The sequence below is a fragment of the Pan paniscus genome, chromosome 4 (assembly GCF_029289425.2).
Source record: "Pan paniscus chromosome 4, NHGRI_mPanPan1-v2.0_pri, whole genome shotgun sequence".
In the NCBI taxonomy this organism is placed as follows: domain Eukaryota; kingdom Metazoa; phylum Chordata; class Mammalia; order Primates; family Hominidae; genus Pan; species Pan paniscus.
Window position 1 is genome coordinate 21,225,144 of NC_073253.2, and position 18,754 is coordinate 21,243,897.

General features: G+C 35.5%; 1 protein-coding gene and 1 long non-coding RNA gene across 9 annotated transcripts in view; one reads left to right on the plus strand and one right to left on the minus strand.

Moving 5' to 3' along the window:
• KIAA0825 (KIAA0825 ortholog) overlaps positions 1 to 17,713 on the plus strand; it is a 462,297-nt gene extending 444,584 nt beyond the window's left edge. Inside the window, exon 22 of the mRNA XM_063604394.1 lies at positions 14,283 to 17,713. Within this exon, the coding sequence (XP_063460464.1) occupies positions 14,283 to 14,400 (118 nt within the window). The 3' untranslated portion in view covers positions 14,401 to 17,713. The remainder of the gene's footprint in view (positions 1 to 14,282) is intronic.
• Positions 1 to 18,754, minus strand: part of LOC117980229 (uncharacterized) — a 237,116-nt gene that overhangs the window by 180,940 nt on the left and 37,422 nt on the right. The gene's annotated exons all lie outside the window — the stretch shown is intronic.

The window sequence follows — 18,754 nt, forward strand, 5'->3', positions numbered from 1 at the left end:
TTGTCCCTGAGCTTGGAAAGATTCCTTTTACTGCATTAGTAGTAGCTCAAGAAATCAACAACCTTGCAAAAGAACATTCATTTGAATTCTTGCAGAAATAGCTGGATAAACTGCATATATAGCTAGTTATCATAATCATATAACAAAATCTTGGCTTAAGCAAGCAACCAAATTACTAATTCATGATGGCAAGTGTTGATATATAATAGTATTGAGTTTGGACATAATTATATGTATTTCTACGTATTTTAAAAATATACATTTATGTATGTTTATATCTATTATATTTATTTCTATGTATTTCTATATATTTTATTATATATATATTAAATTGGGTTTCGGGGGTTCTAAGTAGTGTACCCTAGTAGCAAATTGTGAGATATTTTTGTAAAATAAACAAATAAACTTCATTTTCTAGATATTAAAGCATTCAATTAGGTCAAAATAAATTGTGGGGAGTGGGAATAACTTACTCTGCCTATTTCAAGAAAAGCCTATGTTTTGTAACTTATAAAGGCAAAGATGTGACTACCATTTATAGTATTCTATAAAAATTTAATGTCCTTTGCATTTCATGGAACCTCTGTAATATTAAAAAAGAATAGCCCAATCTATCATTAAATTTGAAAATAAAGTAGAACAAATAAATTATATTCTTAACTTTTATTTGACCTTTTAGTGTGGGTATATTTCCTTTTACCTACTTAAGGAAAATTAACATTTTCCTTTTTCCTACTGGAGTTTCCCCAAAACTAATACACCTTAATTAGCTTGAGGAAATAACTAAAGTGAAGTAGAAATAAGGTTGTAAAGATCTCTCTGATCTCTTAGCAAAGTGAGATTTTTGCCATCCATCTATTCCCAAAAGCTGCTACTGAAAACATGTAAGGCCTTGTAACTCCCTTATAAAACCCCTGCTATTTAACTACTTTAGAGATTCAGTACAAAGTTCAGAGGAAAACAAAACTATTAAAGTGTTGAAAATTACAACCTATACAGAAATTTTAAACAACTCTATTTTTGAGAAGATAAATCAACTTTCGAGTTACCTAAAAAGAACAATGTTGATTTCTCAATTTCTGCTAACGTACGCTAAAGGGGATGGACTGAAACTATGCATATTTCTTAAAACATGGGTTTTAAAACATTAGGCAAAAGCTTTTGTGGATTTTCATCATCCGGGGAACGTATCAGAAAGAGGGTAGGTCTCATCCGATTACCTGTCTTCAAGGGAAGAAACTGACGTTAATCCTATGGTTTTTCTTGGGGTGAGGAGGGGGGCGTAATGGAGTTACTAAAAAATGGTGCCATTTAAATTCAAGATGAATATTCTGGTTTGTAATGGATTTCCCACTACTATTCCTGAATTGTAATACTCATGACGTTATTCTCAAATACAGGATAGTTTTATATCTGTCCCTTCTCTAAGGCTTTTGCTTTGGGACTATAGAACATCATATTCTATAGTTTCCAATCTTACCATATAATTTAATAATGATTTTATTACTCAAAAAAAGTTATACTGCTTTCTGTCATTAATGTTGCTGCCTTTCCAATGAGTCAAGAAGGACATGAGCACTTTGGGAGGCCGAGTCAGGTGGATCACCTGAGGTTAGGAGTTCAAGACCAGCCTGGCCAACATGGTGAAACCCCGTCTCTACTAAAAATACAAAAATTAGCTGGGCATGGTGGTGCGTGCCTGTAATCCCAGCTACTCAGGAGGCTGAGGCAGGAGAATCACTTGAACCTGGGAGGCGGAGTTTGCAGTGAGCCGAGATCATGCCACTGCACTCCAGCCTGGGTGACAGAGTGAGATTCCATCTCAAAAAAAAAAAAAAAAAAACAAAAAAAAAACAACAACAACCAAGAAGAAGGACATGAATTATTTCCTAAGGCTACCCCAGATTGCTTCATGAGGCAAGGAAGAAATACTTGAATTACGTATTTTCTGCAAACAAATTACTAAAATGAAGCCTAAGAAAACAGCACTGATGCCTTTTATTACGACTGACATTTCATACTAAACTGAAATACTGTACACAATCTTTAAAGGATTTTGAATATGGATTTAGAATAATTATTTAGTTCAGTCCATATAATGAACGCTCTCTGTCTGAATAAGCTCCCTGAGGACAAAACCATATTCAGCTCTTCTCACTACTGTTGCCTAGCACCGTGGTTTTTTGTTTTGTTTTGTTTTATTTTGTTTTTTAATTTTTGTGGCTACATAGGTGTATATATTTATGGGGTACATGAGATGTTATGATACAGGCATGTAATGTGAAATAAGCACATCATGGGGAATTGGGTATCCATTCCCTCAAGCATTTATCCTTTGAGTTACAAACAATCCAATTACACTCTTAGTTATTTTAAAATGTACAATTAAGGTTTCATAAACTATAGTCACAATATTGTGCTATCAAATAGTAGGTCTTATTCATTGTTTCTAACTAGTTTTTGTACCCATTAACTATACCCACCTCACCCTCAGCCCCTCACTACTCTTCCCAGCCTCTGGTAACCATCTTTCTACTCTCTATGTCCATGAGTTCAATTGTTTTGATTTTTAGATACCACAAATAAGTGAGAACATGTGATGTTTGTCTTTCCGTGCCTGGCTTATTTCACTTAACATAATGATCTCCAGTTCCATCCGTGCTGTTGCAAATGACAGGATCTCATTCTTTTTTATGGTCAAATATTACTCCATTGTGTATATGTACCACATTTTCTTTATCCATTTATCTATTGTTGGACACTTAGGTTGCTTCCAAATCTTTGTAAGCAGTGCTGTAATGAACATAGGAGTATAGATATCTCTTTGATATGCTGATTTCCTTTCCTTTGGGTATATACCCAGCAGTGGGATTGCTGGATCATATGGTAGCTCTATTTTTAGTTTTTTGAGGAACCTCCAACTGTTTTCCTTAGGGGTTATATTAATTTACACCCCCACTAACAGTGTACAAGGGTTCCCTTTTCTCTATATCCTCGCCAGCATTTGTTATTGCCTGTCTTTGGGATATAAGCCATTTTAACTGGCGTGAGATGATATCTCATTGTAATTTTGATTTGCATTTCTCTAATGATCAATGATGCTGAGCACCTTTTCATATACCTGTTTGCCATTGGTATGTCTTTTGAAAAATTTCTATTCAAATCTTTTCCATCTTTTGATCAGATTATTAGACTTTTTTTCTATAGAGTTGTTTGAACTCCTTATATATTCTGATTATTAATCCCTTTTCAGAAGAGTAGTGTGCAAATATTTTCTCCCATTCTGTGGGTTGTCTCTTTGCTTTGTTGATTGTATCCTTTGCTGTCCAGAAGCTTTTTAACTTGTTTTGATTCCATTTGTCAATTTTCGCTTTGGTTGCCTGTGCTTGTGGGGTATTGTTCAAGAAATCTTTAGCCAGACTAATGTCCTGGAGATTTTCCCCAATGTTTTCTTGTAGTAGTTTCATAGTTTGAGGTCTTATATTTTATGTCTTTAATCCATTTTGATTTGATTTTTTTATATGGCGAGAGATGGGGGTCTAGTTTCATTCTTCTGTATATGAATATCCAGTTTTCCCAGCACCATTTATTGAAGAGACTGTCTTTTCCCCAGTGCATGTTCTTAGAACCTTTGTTAAAAATGAGTTCACTGAGGCCGGGCACGTGTGGCTCACGCCTGTAATCCCAGCACTTTGGGAGGCTGAGGCAGGCAGATCACGAGGTCAGGAGATGAAGACCATCCTGGCTAACACGGTGAAACCCCATCTCTACTAAAAATACAAAAAATTAGCCGGACGTGGTGGCACGCGTCTGTAGTCCCAGCTACTCAGGAAGCTAAGGCAGGAGAATCACTTGAACCTGGGAGGCAGAGGTTGCAGTGAGCCAAGATCGCTCCACTGCACTCCAGCCTGGGCAACAGAGTGAGACTCTGTCTAAAAAAAAAAAAAAAAAAAAAAAAAATGAGTTCACTGTAGGTGTGTGGATTGTTTCTGAGTTCTCTATTCTGTTCCATTAGTCTATGTGTCTTTTTTATGCCAATACCATACTGTTTTGGTTACTATACCTCTGTAATATAATTTGAAGTCAGATAATATGATTCCTCCAGTTTTGTTCTTTTTGTGTAGGATTGTTTTGGCTATTTTGGCTCTTTTGTGGTTCCATATAAACTTTAGGATTGTTTTGTTTTATTTCTATAAGGAATGTCATTGGTATTTTGATAGGGATTGCACTGAATCTAGATTAGCTCAATGTTTTAAACCCAGCAGGCTCTCAAATGTTTGCTAGATAAATAAGCAAGTTAATTACATATGGCAAAACTCTGTTCCAAAATGTGACTCATTGTGATACATATTAAATAGAATACAAACTAAGGTTGATCTCTCAAAACATAAGCTATACATGCTAAAGTTCAATATAACAAGTAATTTTTAAGGCCTTCTAATTTCATTCTTATAACAAGAGTCCATTACAATTAATTTCCTACCATTACCATTCATTGAGACAGTTTCCCAGAGTTTATGCTCATTTGGGTCAGTCTTCTATTTATTCTATATATACAACACCATATTTTAAGAAATGGTATAATCTGAAAGTGTTGTCTGAGTCATGAAAGATAAATTTAAATTCATTTAGTTAGTATTATGTATTTTGATCCCTTAAAAATTGAGGACCTAAATATTGTTATTCTCAGTTAATTACATTAACCAGAATGGAAACGTGAATGGTTATATTTTACTGATGACTAAATTAAGAGGGCTTTGCTGGTTTATACAGTTTCTCAGAATTAACTATAATAACATCCTCTTTACATCAAAGCTGGTTATGATAATTAAAATGACAGCCCTTTTTTGATAGTTCTACTCTATGCCTTTGAGGAGCTCCTAAACTGATAGAAGAAGCAAGGCAATCAACAACCAGAGACCCAAGTGAGATGATGATATAAAGTTACATACTAAAGAAAAAAGTGGTGGTAAAGAAAGTCGGAGGAAGGAAAAGGTTATTGGGATCAATCAAATTAAATTAAACATTTAGTTTTTGGTGTCACATCACCAGAAATTAAATGTTTAAATAGTGACCTACAAAAGGTCTCATTCCAGTGTGATATGTGACCTAAATTAAGTACTTTGCTAAGCAAAGTTTGTTTAAAGCCTTTTTACATTGGTCAAAAATACTAGTCAGGTACCAAATAACTGAAATTACTGAATATCTTTTTTCTTTATACCACTATCTCATTTTTAAAAAGGTTGTGAGTATAGTTAGTAAATAAATGAACTTGCAGGAAGTTGTTGCCTTTTGGTAAGGTCACTGAATTTTAGACTTTAAGAAACAAATAGTGATACAAAAACTAAGGATGGGTAAATTGATTTTAATGCTCTAAGAGCCATCATATTCATCATTCATAAAATTGACAAATAATATCTTTTGAGATATCAGCTACTACTCATTGTGATACTGGTAGTGAAAAGTTATTATTTCTTCATTCCACCCAAGAATAACATAGTAACACTTGAACTTCTAACACATACCAATCAACAGATATCTTGCCAGTGCTTAAAAGGTACAGATTACAGTGTACAAAACACTAAACTATTAGTTATTTGAAATATGCTACTTGAGCCAAACTAAGATATTTGTACATTGTAAGGGGTGGGAAGCACTTGAGTAGGGGACAGAACAGGTTTGTTTTTTTGTTTGGGAGAAGAAATAACATGACATCTATCTGCAATTTCTCTGAATCATGGAGAGCCAAGTAATGTTATTATTCTGTGATCATTAAATAGCATAACCAGACCAGGAATGGTAGCTGACACTTATAATCCCAATGCTTTGGGATGCCAAGGCAGGAGGATTGCTTGAGGCCAGCCTGGGCAACAAAGTGAGACCTCTTCTCTACAGAAAAATGCTTAAAAAAAAAATAGGTGGCCACGGTGGTGCACACCTGTAGTCCTAGCTACCTGGGAGGCTGAGGCAGGACAATCGCTTGAACCCAGCAGTTTGAGGCTATAATGAACTATGATCATGCCACTGCACTCCAGCCTGGGCAACAGAGTGAGACCATGATTCTAAAAAAAAATCATAACCAAATACTTTCTGAATTTGCTTCCAATTGCATTCCCTGGAGAAAGTTTTCATAGAAAAGTAACCATCTATTCCAGATGTCCTGTGTCCTACCCTTCTCTATCCTTATCATTTATATCTCTGGAAATGATAAGTAACCTATAGATTCTTTAAAAGTATCAAGTTAAGAAGGATGTAAATGCTGAGAAATAAGACGAAGCAGAGATTGTATGCAGGGCAAGCCATACTGGTGTCATTTAGAGGCTGAATCAAGAACAGAAGAATCCACTCTTCCTACACTTTCCAATGCTTACTAAAAGCTGAATTAAGTGGCCTCAGCTTGGGTGGCATTTTCTTGCTTCTAATAACATAACTTGAGCAGCAGCATTTAAAATATCCTCACTCTGCCATGTTTATTAAAAGCAAATGATAACAAAGATGACATGAATGTGAAAAGGTCAATTTCTGTGTGTTTGTTTTTGCATTTGTCATATTATAAGAGAAAACTGTTAATAGTTGATAAATATGTTCAAAAACATTCCTGAGGCTCATAAAAATAAATCCATCTCTTTTCTATTTGAAAAAGAAAATATGTTATTTCAAATAAAATATTTGAAACAAAAGCTACAGATAACGAAGTCTTCTTCAACAAACTGCAAGTATAGATGAAAAGATACATGTGAAAAAAAATTTTAATGCAACAATGAAATAACAGCTCAAGAAAGTAATAGAAAAGATGTAACAAAGCAGTATGTGGTTAATTGACCAAAATTGACCTAATATCCATAAGCACAGACATTAGATACTATAGGACTCAAAGGAAAAGGATGATCACACATTAGTCTTAGGTAGTTGGGAAGTTCTCCATGAAAAAGGTGGGCTGTAGACTGGGTCTGAAGAAGGATGAGCAGGTTTGGGGTAGGTGGAAAGGCATTTCATGTGGGTGGAACAGCAAAAGTAGAAGTGCAAACACAACTGGGAAAACACAATGCGTGAGAAAATAAGGAAAATAATTTTCTCCCTAGGGGAGGTAGTAGCAGCTAAACAGAACTGCTGCTACCAAGCTAGAACAATAAAGACTTTAAACTCTCTAGGCAGGGCAGTCATTGCTGGTTTGATGTAGCAGTAGCGTGAGTCTTTGGATCTGGATATCTGGAGATTATCGCACTGTCCAGACACTGAAATCATGTGTACCTGTGGACTAATGGCAGTGGGGTATGCATGAATGTGAGAATGTTTGCAGAGTAAGTTGTCTCTTAACTGGTGACAGACTGTGTGAACAAGATTGGGAGTGGTGGCATAAAATACTTTGTGAACAACAACTGGATATGTGGGGCTTTCCAAGGGAGAAGAGAAGATGGTCTAGGACTGATCCTGAGAAAAGCTCACATGTACAGAACAGCAGAAAGAAGGAAACAGAGACATTACTTTCCCCTCTGATTTGAACCTCCCTCTGAAAAACCAGTCTGCACTGTACAATGTGGAGAGACAGACAACAAGGATTTTTCTTGAAGAATAAAATCCAATATGACTTTACTCTTCACTGTTTGGACCCTGTGTTATTGAGGGAGAAGGGGGTAATGGTCAGTTTGAATAATTTAAATATACAGACATATATTATATATTAAATATACATACATGTATATAGTAAATATACATACATACAGTATATATTTAATATACACATATACAGTATATATTTAATATGTATATATTAAATATACATACATACAGCATATATTTAATATACACACATACAGTATTTATACTTAACATACATATATGTATGTATATTATATATACTGATGCATATATGTGTATATATACAGTATACAGATATGTACTATATACATATATACTGTATGCAGTATATGCAGATATGTACTATATACATATATACTGTATACATATGTCTACTGTATACATATATTACTGTATTCATATATGTACATATATGAATACAGTATATATATTTAATACTGATATAATTGGAGTGTGAGTAAAAATGGCCATCAAGAATTGAATTGAGAGAACTTAGGACAAAAACAAAGTTTAAAGATGCTGAATTACATACAGCTTGGGACAGAGGTGAATTACAGATGTGAGAAAACAACTGGATATGTGGGGCTTTCCAAGGGAGAAGAGAAGATGGTCTAGGACTGACCCTGAGAAAAGCTCACATGTACAGAACAGCAGAAAGAAGGTAACAGAGACATTACTTTCCCCTCTGATTTGAACCTCTCTCTGAAAAACCAGTCTGCACTGTGCAATGTGGAGGAGAGACAGACAACAAGGATTTTTCTTGAAGAATAAAATCCAATATGACTTTACTCTTCACTCCTCAGCTATATATTGGTAGAACAATTTGAAATCATTTATTTGGCCAGATGACTAATGTTGTTTAACAGTACAATTAACTAATAAATAATTGTAAAGCACTTTGTAATATAAAGTGCTACATAAATGTTTCATAATAACATTAAACAGGAGGCTTAAGTTACATTTTTATATTCAAGCATTTTATTGGTTATCGCAGGAGAAATACCAAAAATATGATCAAATGCCATTATTACAGTCTGTGTTTGAAAAATACAGCAAAGTGATTATAGGAAAACAAAAACAACCTTGGCCATGCTAGGGTGAACAGAGTAGTAGACTAGCATGAAACATTTCCCTCATGAAAAACAAGAGGGAATGAGAACACGATCATATACATATACATATATACATATATGCAATATTTATTTATTGGAATGTATTTATTGCAATATTATATTATTTATTGATTGATAGAAAAGATAATTTACCAGATAAAACAATGTGAAAGACACAGAACGTGAGAAAGCACATCAAGGTAGGAGCTCTGAGGAAACCACTTGACACAAGTAGAATCTTACAAAATAAGAGTAACGTTCTATGAAGGACTTAAATTTATAGCTCATCCACTATTTACAACAATGCATTGAGATGTATACCACTAGCACCCCCTATGTTGCATATAAGAGAGCTGATGCACAGAGAGATTAAGAAATATGTTCAATATCACACAGCTAGTAAGTGGCAGAGTCAGGATTCAAGCCTAGACAGGATGGCTCCCATGTCTACTGGGAGGAATCTGGGAGAGGTTTTATTATCCCGATAAAACAAGACAGGTGGAGCCATACTCTTTCCTCCTGCCTCAGCACGAGGACAGGAAGGCTGAAGCTGCAACAACCGTATTGGGACCATGAGGTAAAGGACAAGAGAACCACAGAGTCATCAGACCTGCTGTTGTTAAACTACTTAACCTATGCCAGCAATCACCCACCTCTGCATTCTTATTAGATGAGGACAATTATCCCCTATTTGTGTAACTGACCACACCCAGGACTTCTCCTACTTGCAACCTTAACCAATATGCCAAATAATAATAATCATCATCATGATAATAGTTATCACTTGTTGAGTGCTTGCTATAAACGAGGCATTATTTTATGTTTTATGTGTGTTTAATCTCTTCTACCTCATTCCAACTCTGTGAAGCAGGCACTATTATTATTACCATTCCATAGATAAGGAAACTGAGGCACTGTTTTATCTGGGTTGCCCAAGGCCACATTGCTTATAAGGGATTTAAATCCAGCACCCTAACTTCTAAACCCTCATTCTGCAGCAAATCGTATTCTAAACAGTGAAAGACTAAAACTATTTCAATTAAAAATCAGAAATTAGCTAGGGATTCTTCCTATTTTAGTATACCTATTCTTATTCAATATTATTTGGAGATTCTAAAGCCAATGTTTCTCAGTAGGATATATTGACATTTTGGGAAGACAACTCTTCATTGTGTGGGATTGTTGCACATAAACATGTTGCCATCTGTGTTGTCTAGGTCCTAGCAGAAGCACTCTCTAGACATAGTGTAGTGTCAGCCAAAAATACCCTCCATGTTTCCCCATAGGGAGGCAGTGTCACCCCAGTTAAGAACTATCATTCTAGCGCAAATTTGGCAAACTTCCTCCAAAAAAACTCCAAATAGTAAATATTTTAGGCTTTACAGGACATGCAGTCTTAGTCTGTCTCGATTGCAACTACTAAACTCTGACATTATTGAGTGAGATCAGTCATTGACAGTACATAAACAAATAAGGGGGCCTGTGTTCCAATGTGACCATATTTATACATGAGAAAGAACCCCGAAGCACCAAGGGGTTAAAAAACTTGCCTGGGGTGATTCATCTAGGAAGTTTACATTCAGATTCAACACAAAGGCAGAGTGATTCTAGGGCCTGTGCTCTTATTCAGAACACTATTGATTTCAGATATTTTAAATGTTTTTCTCCTAGTAAAAGGAAGGGTAAATGCCTCAAACACCTCACACTCCAGACTCTGGCCCTCCTCATCTGTCTGGTGTTGGCTGCTCCTTCCTGCAGTACAGGCCACCCAAGATTTGCTTCTGTGACAGCCTGGACCAATGCTACCAAGGATATACCTCATGTTTTACTATGCATGTCCCTAAGAGAGGCTCTCCTGGTTGACTCTAACACACAGTCATCCTTGAAACCTCCCCAAATATAAGATTCTATAAAACTGATCACTAGAATAGTTATTCACTGATCTGTGACTGTTTTTATTTTTCACACCTCAAGGTCTCATTGTCGGTGAGCAAAAACAGAAAGGTCTTAGCTCATGGTATGGCACATGGAAAAGCTCTATAATATGTGCTAATATTAATAAAATATACAGAGTAGCAGGCAGATATCTCTGCTTGAGGAATGAATATGTGTGTAAATTCAGGAACATGCATCCAAGCTAAGAACAACCAAGTCAATCAGAGTGGTACAAATGAGCAAAGTTGTAACTGCTGATTCTGTTAGAGTATCTCAGTCTAGGCTTTAGAGTCCCTACTGTGCTTGCCTAGGAAAAGGGACCCATATCTAACCACCTAGGAGCCATACAGATGGAGCCAATTCCAGAAGACAGTTCATATCATGGTACAGATCAGTGGAGTCTCATGAGACTTGACTGCTAATCAGTGTGTAAGACACAGCATAGTCATTGCCACCAGCTGTGGGGCCAGGTTGCAATTCTTCTATAATAGTAGGCAGGTGGGGGAATTCAGCAATAATACAAAAGGGCAGGCTACCAAAATTAGGAAAAACAAAAATATAATTACCTCATAATGCTTTTCTGGAGGAACCAGAATATGTTGCTTCCAACATTTTCTGGTTTCTGCAGGGATATGCTTTTTCCACCACAGATATTAAATATATTAGGGGAAATTAGGAATAAAGATTTTTAACAGATTGTCCATCCAATTATGTTTAACAAATTGGTAGATTCTTTTCTCTTTCAGTATTTTTTTTTAACAGAATTGACTTGTTGTTTTTGCATTGTGTTAACAAAACCCAAAACCATGATGGAATTAAAGAAAAACTTCGTTAACAACTTATAGATGTGAAATATAACAATGTTTGTGATAAATACACATTTCAAATCTCTAATGCTTTCATTCAATATGAGTAAAACTATTAAGGAAAATGTAGTTCTAATATTTTTTCATCCATTTTTGTCATCATTTTTTATCCTCTTATGAAATGATTTCTTCTTAATAAGCACAAAGCAAATATAATAAGGTTGTGGTAGGTAAATAACTTTACCTAATATCATTAATTACTAACAGCTCAATTATACTGTGAAGTGCCTATAATTGTCATGAAGCTTCAAAAATCCTTATCATGGATTCTATTATGTATATGATTCATTTAAATTACATTAATTATACAGATTTTAATGAAGCAGAGAGACTACTTTCAATTTTCACAAGTAGACACAATGATCAAAATATTTATGTGCATATCACGTACTTTATTCTGTTGACATTCATAAAATAATTCATTTACTCAGACAATATTAGCACCTTTACGTGGGAAGGAAAAAAGGCAAATCTAATTTCTCATGTTTGGATTTAAGATTATATGATCCTTAGATGGTTCTTTTATGTAATATCTAGCACAATTTGGGCAACATTTTTTGGAAAGTAAAATATTTAAACTTTTTGACAGTACTTTATATTAGCTGTAAATGGTTTTTAAGCCACAGTTGTTAATTGCATTTGAAAGCCCAGATTCCAGATTCTGACTCTCTGAGTTCAAATACAAAGATACTCAGGCAAGTGATTTTAACATTCTGTACCTCAGTTTAGTAATCTGTAGAACAGCAATAATAACTTTTTAAATTGAGAATTTAAAGAGTGATATCTCAAGTGTTTAAAAGAATGCTTAACCATTAGTTAATGCTATATAAAAGTATTTTCCATTATTTATTTTCCTGCTTGGGAGGAGCTCAATTTGACATGAATATTAGCAATACCCAATTTCACCCACATAAATTGGGTAGGGAGAGCTTTTTATCATTAAAATTCCATGAAAGCAGTGTAAGAAAATCTTGTGGGCTAAATTGTAAATCCCAAAATACTGACTTCCCTTGTGATGTGGCTTTGAATAGTGTGGCAGTGAAAAACTTTTTATCATTCATGTTGTTATTAAAACCTGTTAGACCAATGACCTAACTTCAATCATATGGAAACGTGGAACTAAGGCAGCCAAAAATAGCAGTTTTTAGATCCAGACAAGTTTGAGGCTAGAAAATGAGGAGAATCATAGGCAGAGGGTGAAGCAGAAATATTAATTGAAACCAGGTGTCACTTTTCAGATAATCCTCTTTCTTCTCTCCATACTTCCCCTCCTTCTTCCTCTCACATATATGACTGCCAGGACTGGCCAGGGCATACTGAACTCAGCACTCCAAAAAGGAAACTAGTATGGGAACAGATACCATACTATGAGGTCTCTATGGAAAATCCAAGGCCAGGCATAGTGGCTCACATCTGTATTCCCAGCACTTTGGGAGGCTGAGGCAGGAGGATCACTTCAGCCCAGGAGGTCAAGATGAGCCTGGGCAACATAGGGGAGACCCTGTCTCTACAAAAAATTTAAAAAATTGGCCAGGCATGGTGGTGTGCACCTATAGCCCCAGCTACTTGGGAGGCTGAGGCAGGAAGATCACTTGATCTCAAGAGGTCAAGCCCGCAGTGAGCCATAGTTGTGCCACTGCACTCCAGCCTGGGTAACAGAGGGAGACCCTGTCTCAAAAAAAAAGAAAGAAAGAAAATACAGTTGCTTTCTTTTCATCACTCAAACAAAACCAGAAAATTCCACCCTAAATTCATGTGTGGCAGACTATTTGTTGTCTGGGAGTTTGGATTATAACACAATGAGGGGTTCTGGTTCTGGAGGACATTCAGTGAGTAGCTGCTTGTTTGTTATTAGAAATCCTATCCTGCTGATGCCTTTATGGCAGAGGATCTTTTAGACTGTATCAGCACTGGCTTTAAAATCCTTTTGTAACAGTACATTATGGTGGACAGCTTAGGTAGGGATAGAAATAAGAGTGAGGATAGGAGAAGGAAACTGTTAGAATGCTGGGTTCAGTATACTCTCCTGGGCAGTCCTGGGGAGGTGGAGAGAGTGGATAGGAAGGAAGAAGTAAGTGTGCTCGGGTTATTGTGACGATATTTACTTTGCAAGATTATATTTGTATGTATGTAGTTTGAGAGTCTAAGATTTTATTCTGTATCTCTTAATCATCCAGAATTAGAAAGTCTTTAATCTCTTTTTTTAGTAAATGTTCTTTGGAACCTTGCTAACAATTTTTCACTTTTCTAGAGTGGTTGAACTTGATTGCTTCAAATCTGATCTTATTTCAAGAAATAGACTGACCTGCCCTTAAGGTATATCCAAGTAACCTCGATGTTCTTCTTTCTGCTAAAGGCTTCCTGGCAAGCCTCCCTGCAACTTACAACCACTAATCTGGTTAATCAGTGAGGGAAAAAATGCTATGAAAAATATTTGCTTATTAGTTGCTAATTCTAGATTTTATTTATATGTGTATTTTCATAGGCCACATACATTCTTGAAATACAGAAACCTCATTTGAAACAATTCTTTAAAAACTTTATCCTGAAGTGGAGCTGATTTCACTCTACTTTTGTCTCCCACTCTCCTGGCCCACTCCGCGGAGGCAGTGCCAATGAATTGTATTACCCAAGAGGCAGTCAGTGAAGAATAAACAGGGAGAGACAGATGACTCAATAAGCCAAGATTACATATTCAAGACTTGATTAACTGAGTGTTGACCTGTGGTTTGAAAGTTACGAAAATGCTAAGATGTGATTTTTCTTTTAGGTGGGAAATGAAGAAGGATGAAACACTAGAAGAGGAAGAAAAAGCAATACTGGAGCACTTAAAACAAATTTGCACCCCACAGAACTCTTCTGCCTCAGATAACATAGAGGAACAGTAATCTGCAGAAAACAGCAACAGCTTTATTTTAGGAAACAATCCCATGTAATGGAGTAGGATTTTTTACCATAGTCAGAATGAACCTCATATGTGCTGTGAAGCATGAAACCAATGACTGAGTAATCTCTGTACTGAAAAGGAATACAGCACATAAAGAATAAGGTGCTACATATTTTTTTATTTTAAAAATAATTTCAAATGTTTTTCTTTCCCCAATCTTTCTCTTTATATGATATAACTGCTGCCATCTCGTGTTCCCTTTGAATTATTTTTTTCTCCTTTCAGTCTTGAAGTATCTATGACAACAGGCAGAAATGTTCAGAAATTTTTTAAAGGATTTTTAAAATACAACATTTGGATGTTAAGTTGAGTGGAGTCACATAGCCCCATGAGGTCATCTGACATTTTTAATTTAATTTTGTTGTAGCTGTAGCCCAAGTCCCAATTTTAATTGCCTTTACTATCCACAATTGTGTCAATTTTCCTCATTCAATTTATCTAATTATAGTCAAAAAAAAGCATTCTCCTGAACTATAACTTTAGTCACACCTCTGCTTGTAGTGGTTTTCAGTCTTCCTCCTAAACCAGAATCAAATTTCTACTCACACATATTCAGGTCCTATACCAAATGGCTCCATGTTCAGACAATTGCTTGCCATCCTCTTGGTTCAAGTCACATGCTTGCCATGTTTTCCCAATCAGAATCCATCTTTCTTCCAAAATTAGGCTCAAAACTAATTCCAGCAATCTTTACCCCAAAGCTCATTAGCTCATATAATGTGTTACTTTAAAATTTTTTCATTGTATTGATACACACACACACAATAAGAAAACAGAACATGCTCTAGTACCCTCTCTGCCAAGGACAATTATAGATATTTATTATTTCCTTCCTATCACTGCCTGATATTAGATTATAAAGACATTGAAGATATTATGATATAATATGAAGTCTCCCTTTATAACTCCCTGTATGCCCACTACAGTGTTATTTCATCAAGTGGACAGTTAATGAACACAATTGATTAAATAGCTGCCGATGAAAGAAAAAGACAACAAAGAGAATTGCATGGTTGGGCAGTCTAAGAACGTCTGGGAGAAACCTTATATATATATATATATATATTTTTTTTTTTTTTTTCATTTTAGAAACAGGGTCTTGCTCTGTTGCCTGGAATGTAGTGCAGTGGCATGATCATAGTTCAATGTAACCTCAAACTCATAGGCTCAAGCAATACTCCCGCCTCAGCCTCCTGAGTAGCTAGAACTACAGGTGCGTGCCACCACACCTGGTTAATTTTTTTAAATTTTTTTGGAAAGATGAGGTCTCACTATGTTGCCCAGGCTGGACTTGAACTCCTTGTCTCAAGTGATTCTCCCACCTAGCTAGAACTACAGTTGTGTGCCACCACACCTGGTTAATTTTTAAAATGTTTTTGTAGAGATGGGGTCTCACTATGTTGCCCAGGCTGGACTTGAACTCCCTACCTCAAGTGATCTTCCCCTCTCTGTCTCTCAAAGCCCTGGAACTATAGGCATAAGCCACCACACCAGGCCCAGAAGCCTTACATCATGGGCTATTTTAGACCATATGACATCAAACTTCATGTTTTCTGATGTTCTCAGATATATAATAAATTGTCCATACTCCCACATTCTGTGATTTTTATAAAATATGTGTAGGCTACATGATTTCCAAAGGAAAGTACTCATGCATTTTTCAAAGAGTAAAAGCTTGGGGTGCAGAGGAGGCCACATTAGGAAATCTCTTACATTTTTTCTTTAAATAAAAATACATAAATGGCCATGTAGACAGCTGCCTGCCAAATAACACATTTTATTTTTAAAAAATGTACTTTAGTTGGCCAGTATAATCATAAACCAAGTGTTTTTAAGATTTGGTTGAAGTAATTTCTAAAAATTCTATGAAGACCATTTAGAAAATGGTAGGAAAATTTTATGAGAACTGGACATTCCATCTAATCTGATCTTTAAACAGGTTACTATAACAATCAACATAAGGCAACAGTTGACTTTATTCCTTCAGCTAAGTGGTGGTCTGTGTACTAAATCTGCATAACTGTGCTTCATTAGACAAGATGCAAAAATGGAAAGTTAAAAATAAATTAATCCAATAAACTAGATACAACATCTTATAAAATTACAGGATTTCACATTTGGATTGTCTTCTAATATATCTAAACGTCATCTTTTAAAGCTATTATTATTGAATTCGTATATTCCTGTATTAATCCTGGGAAGTAATTTTGCTCCTCCAGAAAAAATCTTTTCTGTGGCTCCCTTTTGAAAGGAAGGAAGTATAGTAAGGGGAAAATGGGATGAGTTTAAAGGAAGATAAAAGTAGTAGAGAAAGAGGCCTTGCAGTTGAATTCTATTCTGTGCTTGTTCAGTGAAATTATTATAGCCATAAGTGCAATAAAGTTTATAATTGAGAGTATTAGATGACAAGTCATTGATTTATCAGATTATTTTGACTTTATACTCAATATGTTTTTTTAAGTATAATAAGAAGTGGTATTTCAAAACAGTTTTTGTTTCTCACATTTATTTCACATTTGTGGGAGTTAACAACAGGAATGAAGCCTAACAGTTTATATCTCCCCATATGCTTATTACAAAAATATTATCTTCCTATAAAGTATGATCTTCCTTCTGTGTTCTGCTTAATTGTATTTTTATGTAATTATATAGAGATATCAATTTTATTATTGGTTTAGCAGTTACTATGTGAAAACAGTATGAAATAATTTTTAAATAAATTATAAAGAATATTGTCTATTTCAGATATTTTATATTTTTGTCATCTCTACCAAACACTATTATAGAACTACCAACCAAAGAATGGAAAAAAGAAATCACTTGTTTTGTTTAACAAGATGTGCCTACTCATAATGTCCTATTACCCCAGTTTATATATACCTGGGTCAAAGAAAGTTTCAGGTAGTTCATAATTATCATTCCTTACTGTAAAAAAATTTAAGATTTTTTAATACCTCCCTTTATAATTGAAATGTTTCATGGAAAAGAAAACAGCTGTATTCAGCCTTAAAAAGAAATGAATTTCTGTCATATGCTGCGACATGGATGAACCTTGATCACATTATGCTAAGTTAAATAAGCCAGTCCCTAAAAGACAAATAACGTGCGATTCCACTTACATGAGGTATCTAAAGCAGTCAAATGCAGAGAAGCAGAAATTAGATTGGCGGTTACCATGGGGTGGGGGAGGAGGAAAAGGGGAATGGTTGTTCAAAGGGTATAGAGTTTCAGATTTATAAGATGACAAAGTTCTGGAGATCTGTTTCACAAGAATGTGAATACCCCTAAACTGTATACTTCAACATGATTGGGAGAGATTGCTGAGAAAGCAGCTTCAAGATGGCTGACTAGCTACTTTGCTACTCACCTCTTCCACAAAGAAGAACAAACATAGCGAGTAGATAACCACACTTCAAATAAATGATCTAAGAGAGAATACTGGAATTCAACAGAGAAGTGTCAGGAAACATTAGAATAAGGAAGGAGAGAGAAGTGAGGCAGCCTGCTCAGCCAGGATTGACTGGAAGCCCAGAGAGACTTCCTGGTTGGGAAAAGGGTGAGAGACCTCTAGCAGTACACATTCCCACCACAGGCTACTGCAAACCAAGCCAAGGGAGAGTCCTTTGACCCACGTGGGCCCTAAAACCAACATAGGGAGATGCTTGGGGACCAAAATTAGCCAGGCACGGTGGCGCATGCCTGTAATCCCAGATACTCAGGAGGCTGAGGCAGGAAAATCGCTTGAACCCGGGATGCAGAGGTTGCAGTGAGCCGAGATTGCGCCACTGCATTCCAGCCTGGGTGACAGAGCAAGACTCCATCTCAAAAAAAATTAATAAATTAATAAATTAATTAAAAATAATCCTATCAAAAATTGGGCAAACATCAATAGACATTTCTCAAAAGAAGACATACAAATGGCCAACAGGTATGTGAAAACATGCTCAACATCACTAATCATCAGGGAAATGCAAATCAAAACCACAATGAGATATCGTCTTACCCGTTATAATGACTATTATTAAAAAGATGAAAAACGAGATGTTGGCAAGAATGTGGGGAAAGGGGAACATTTTTTGGCTTACTAGTTTATTTTATTAATTTTGTGGGTACATAGTAGGCATATATATTTATGGGATACATGAGATGTTTTGATATAGGCATGCAATGCACAATAATCACATAATGGAGAATGTAGTATCCATCCCCTCCAGCTTTTATCATTTGTATTGCAAATAATCCAATTACATCATTTTAGTTATTTTTAAAACGTACAATTAAGTTATTATTGACTA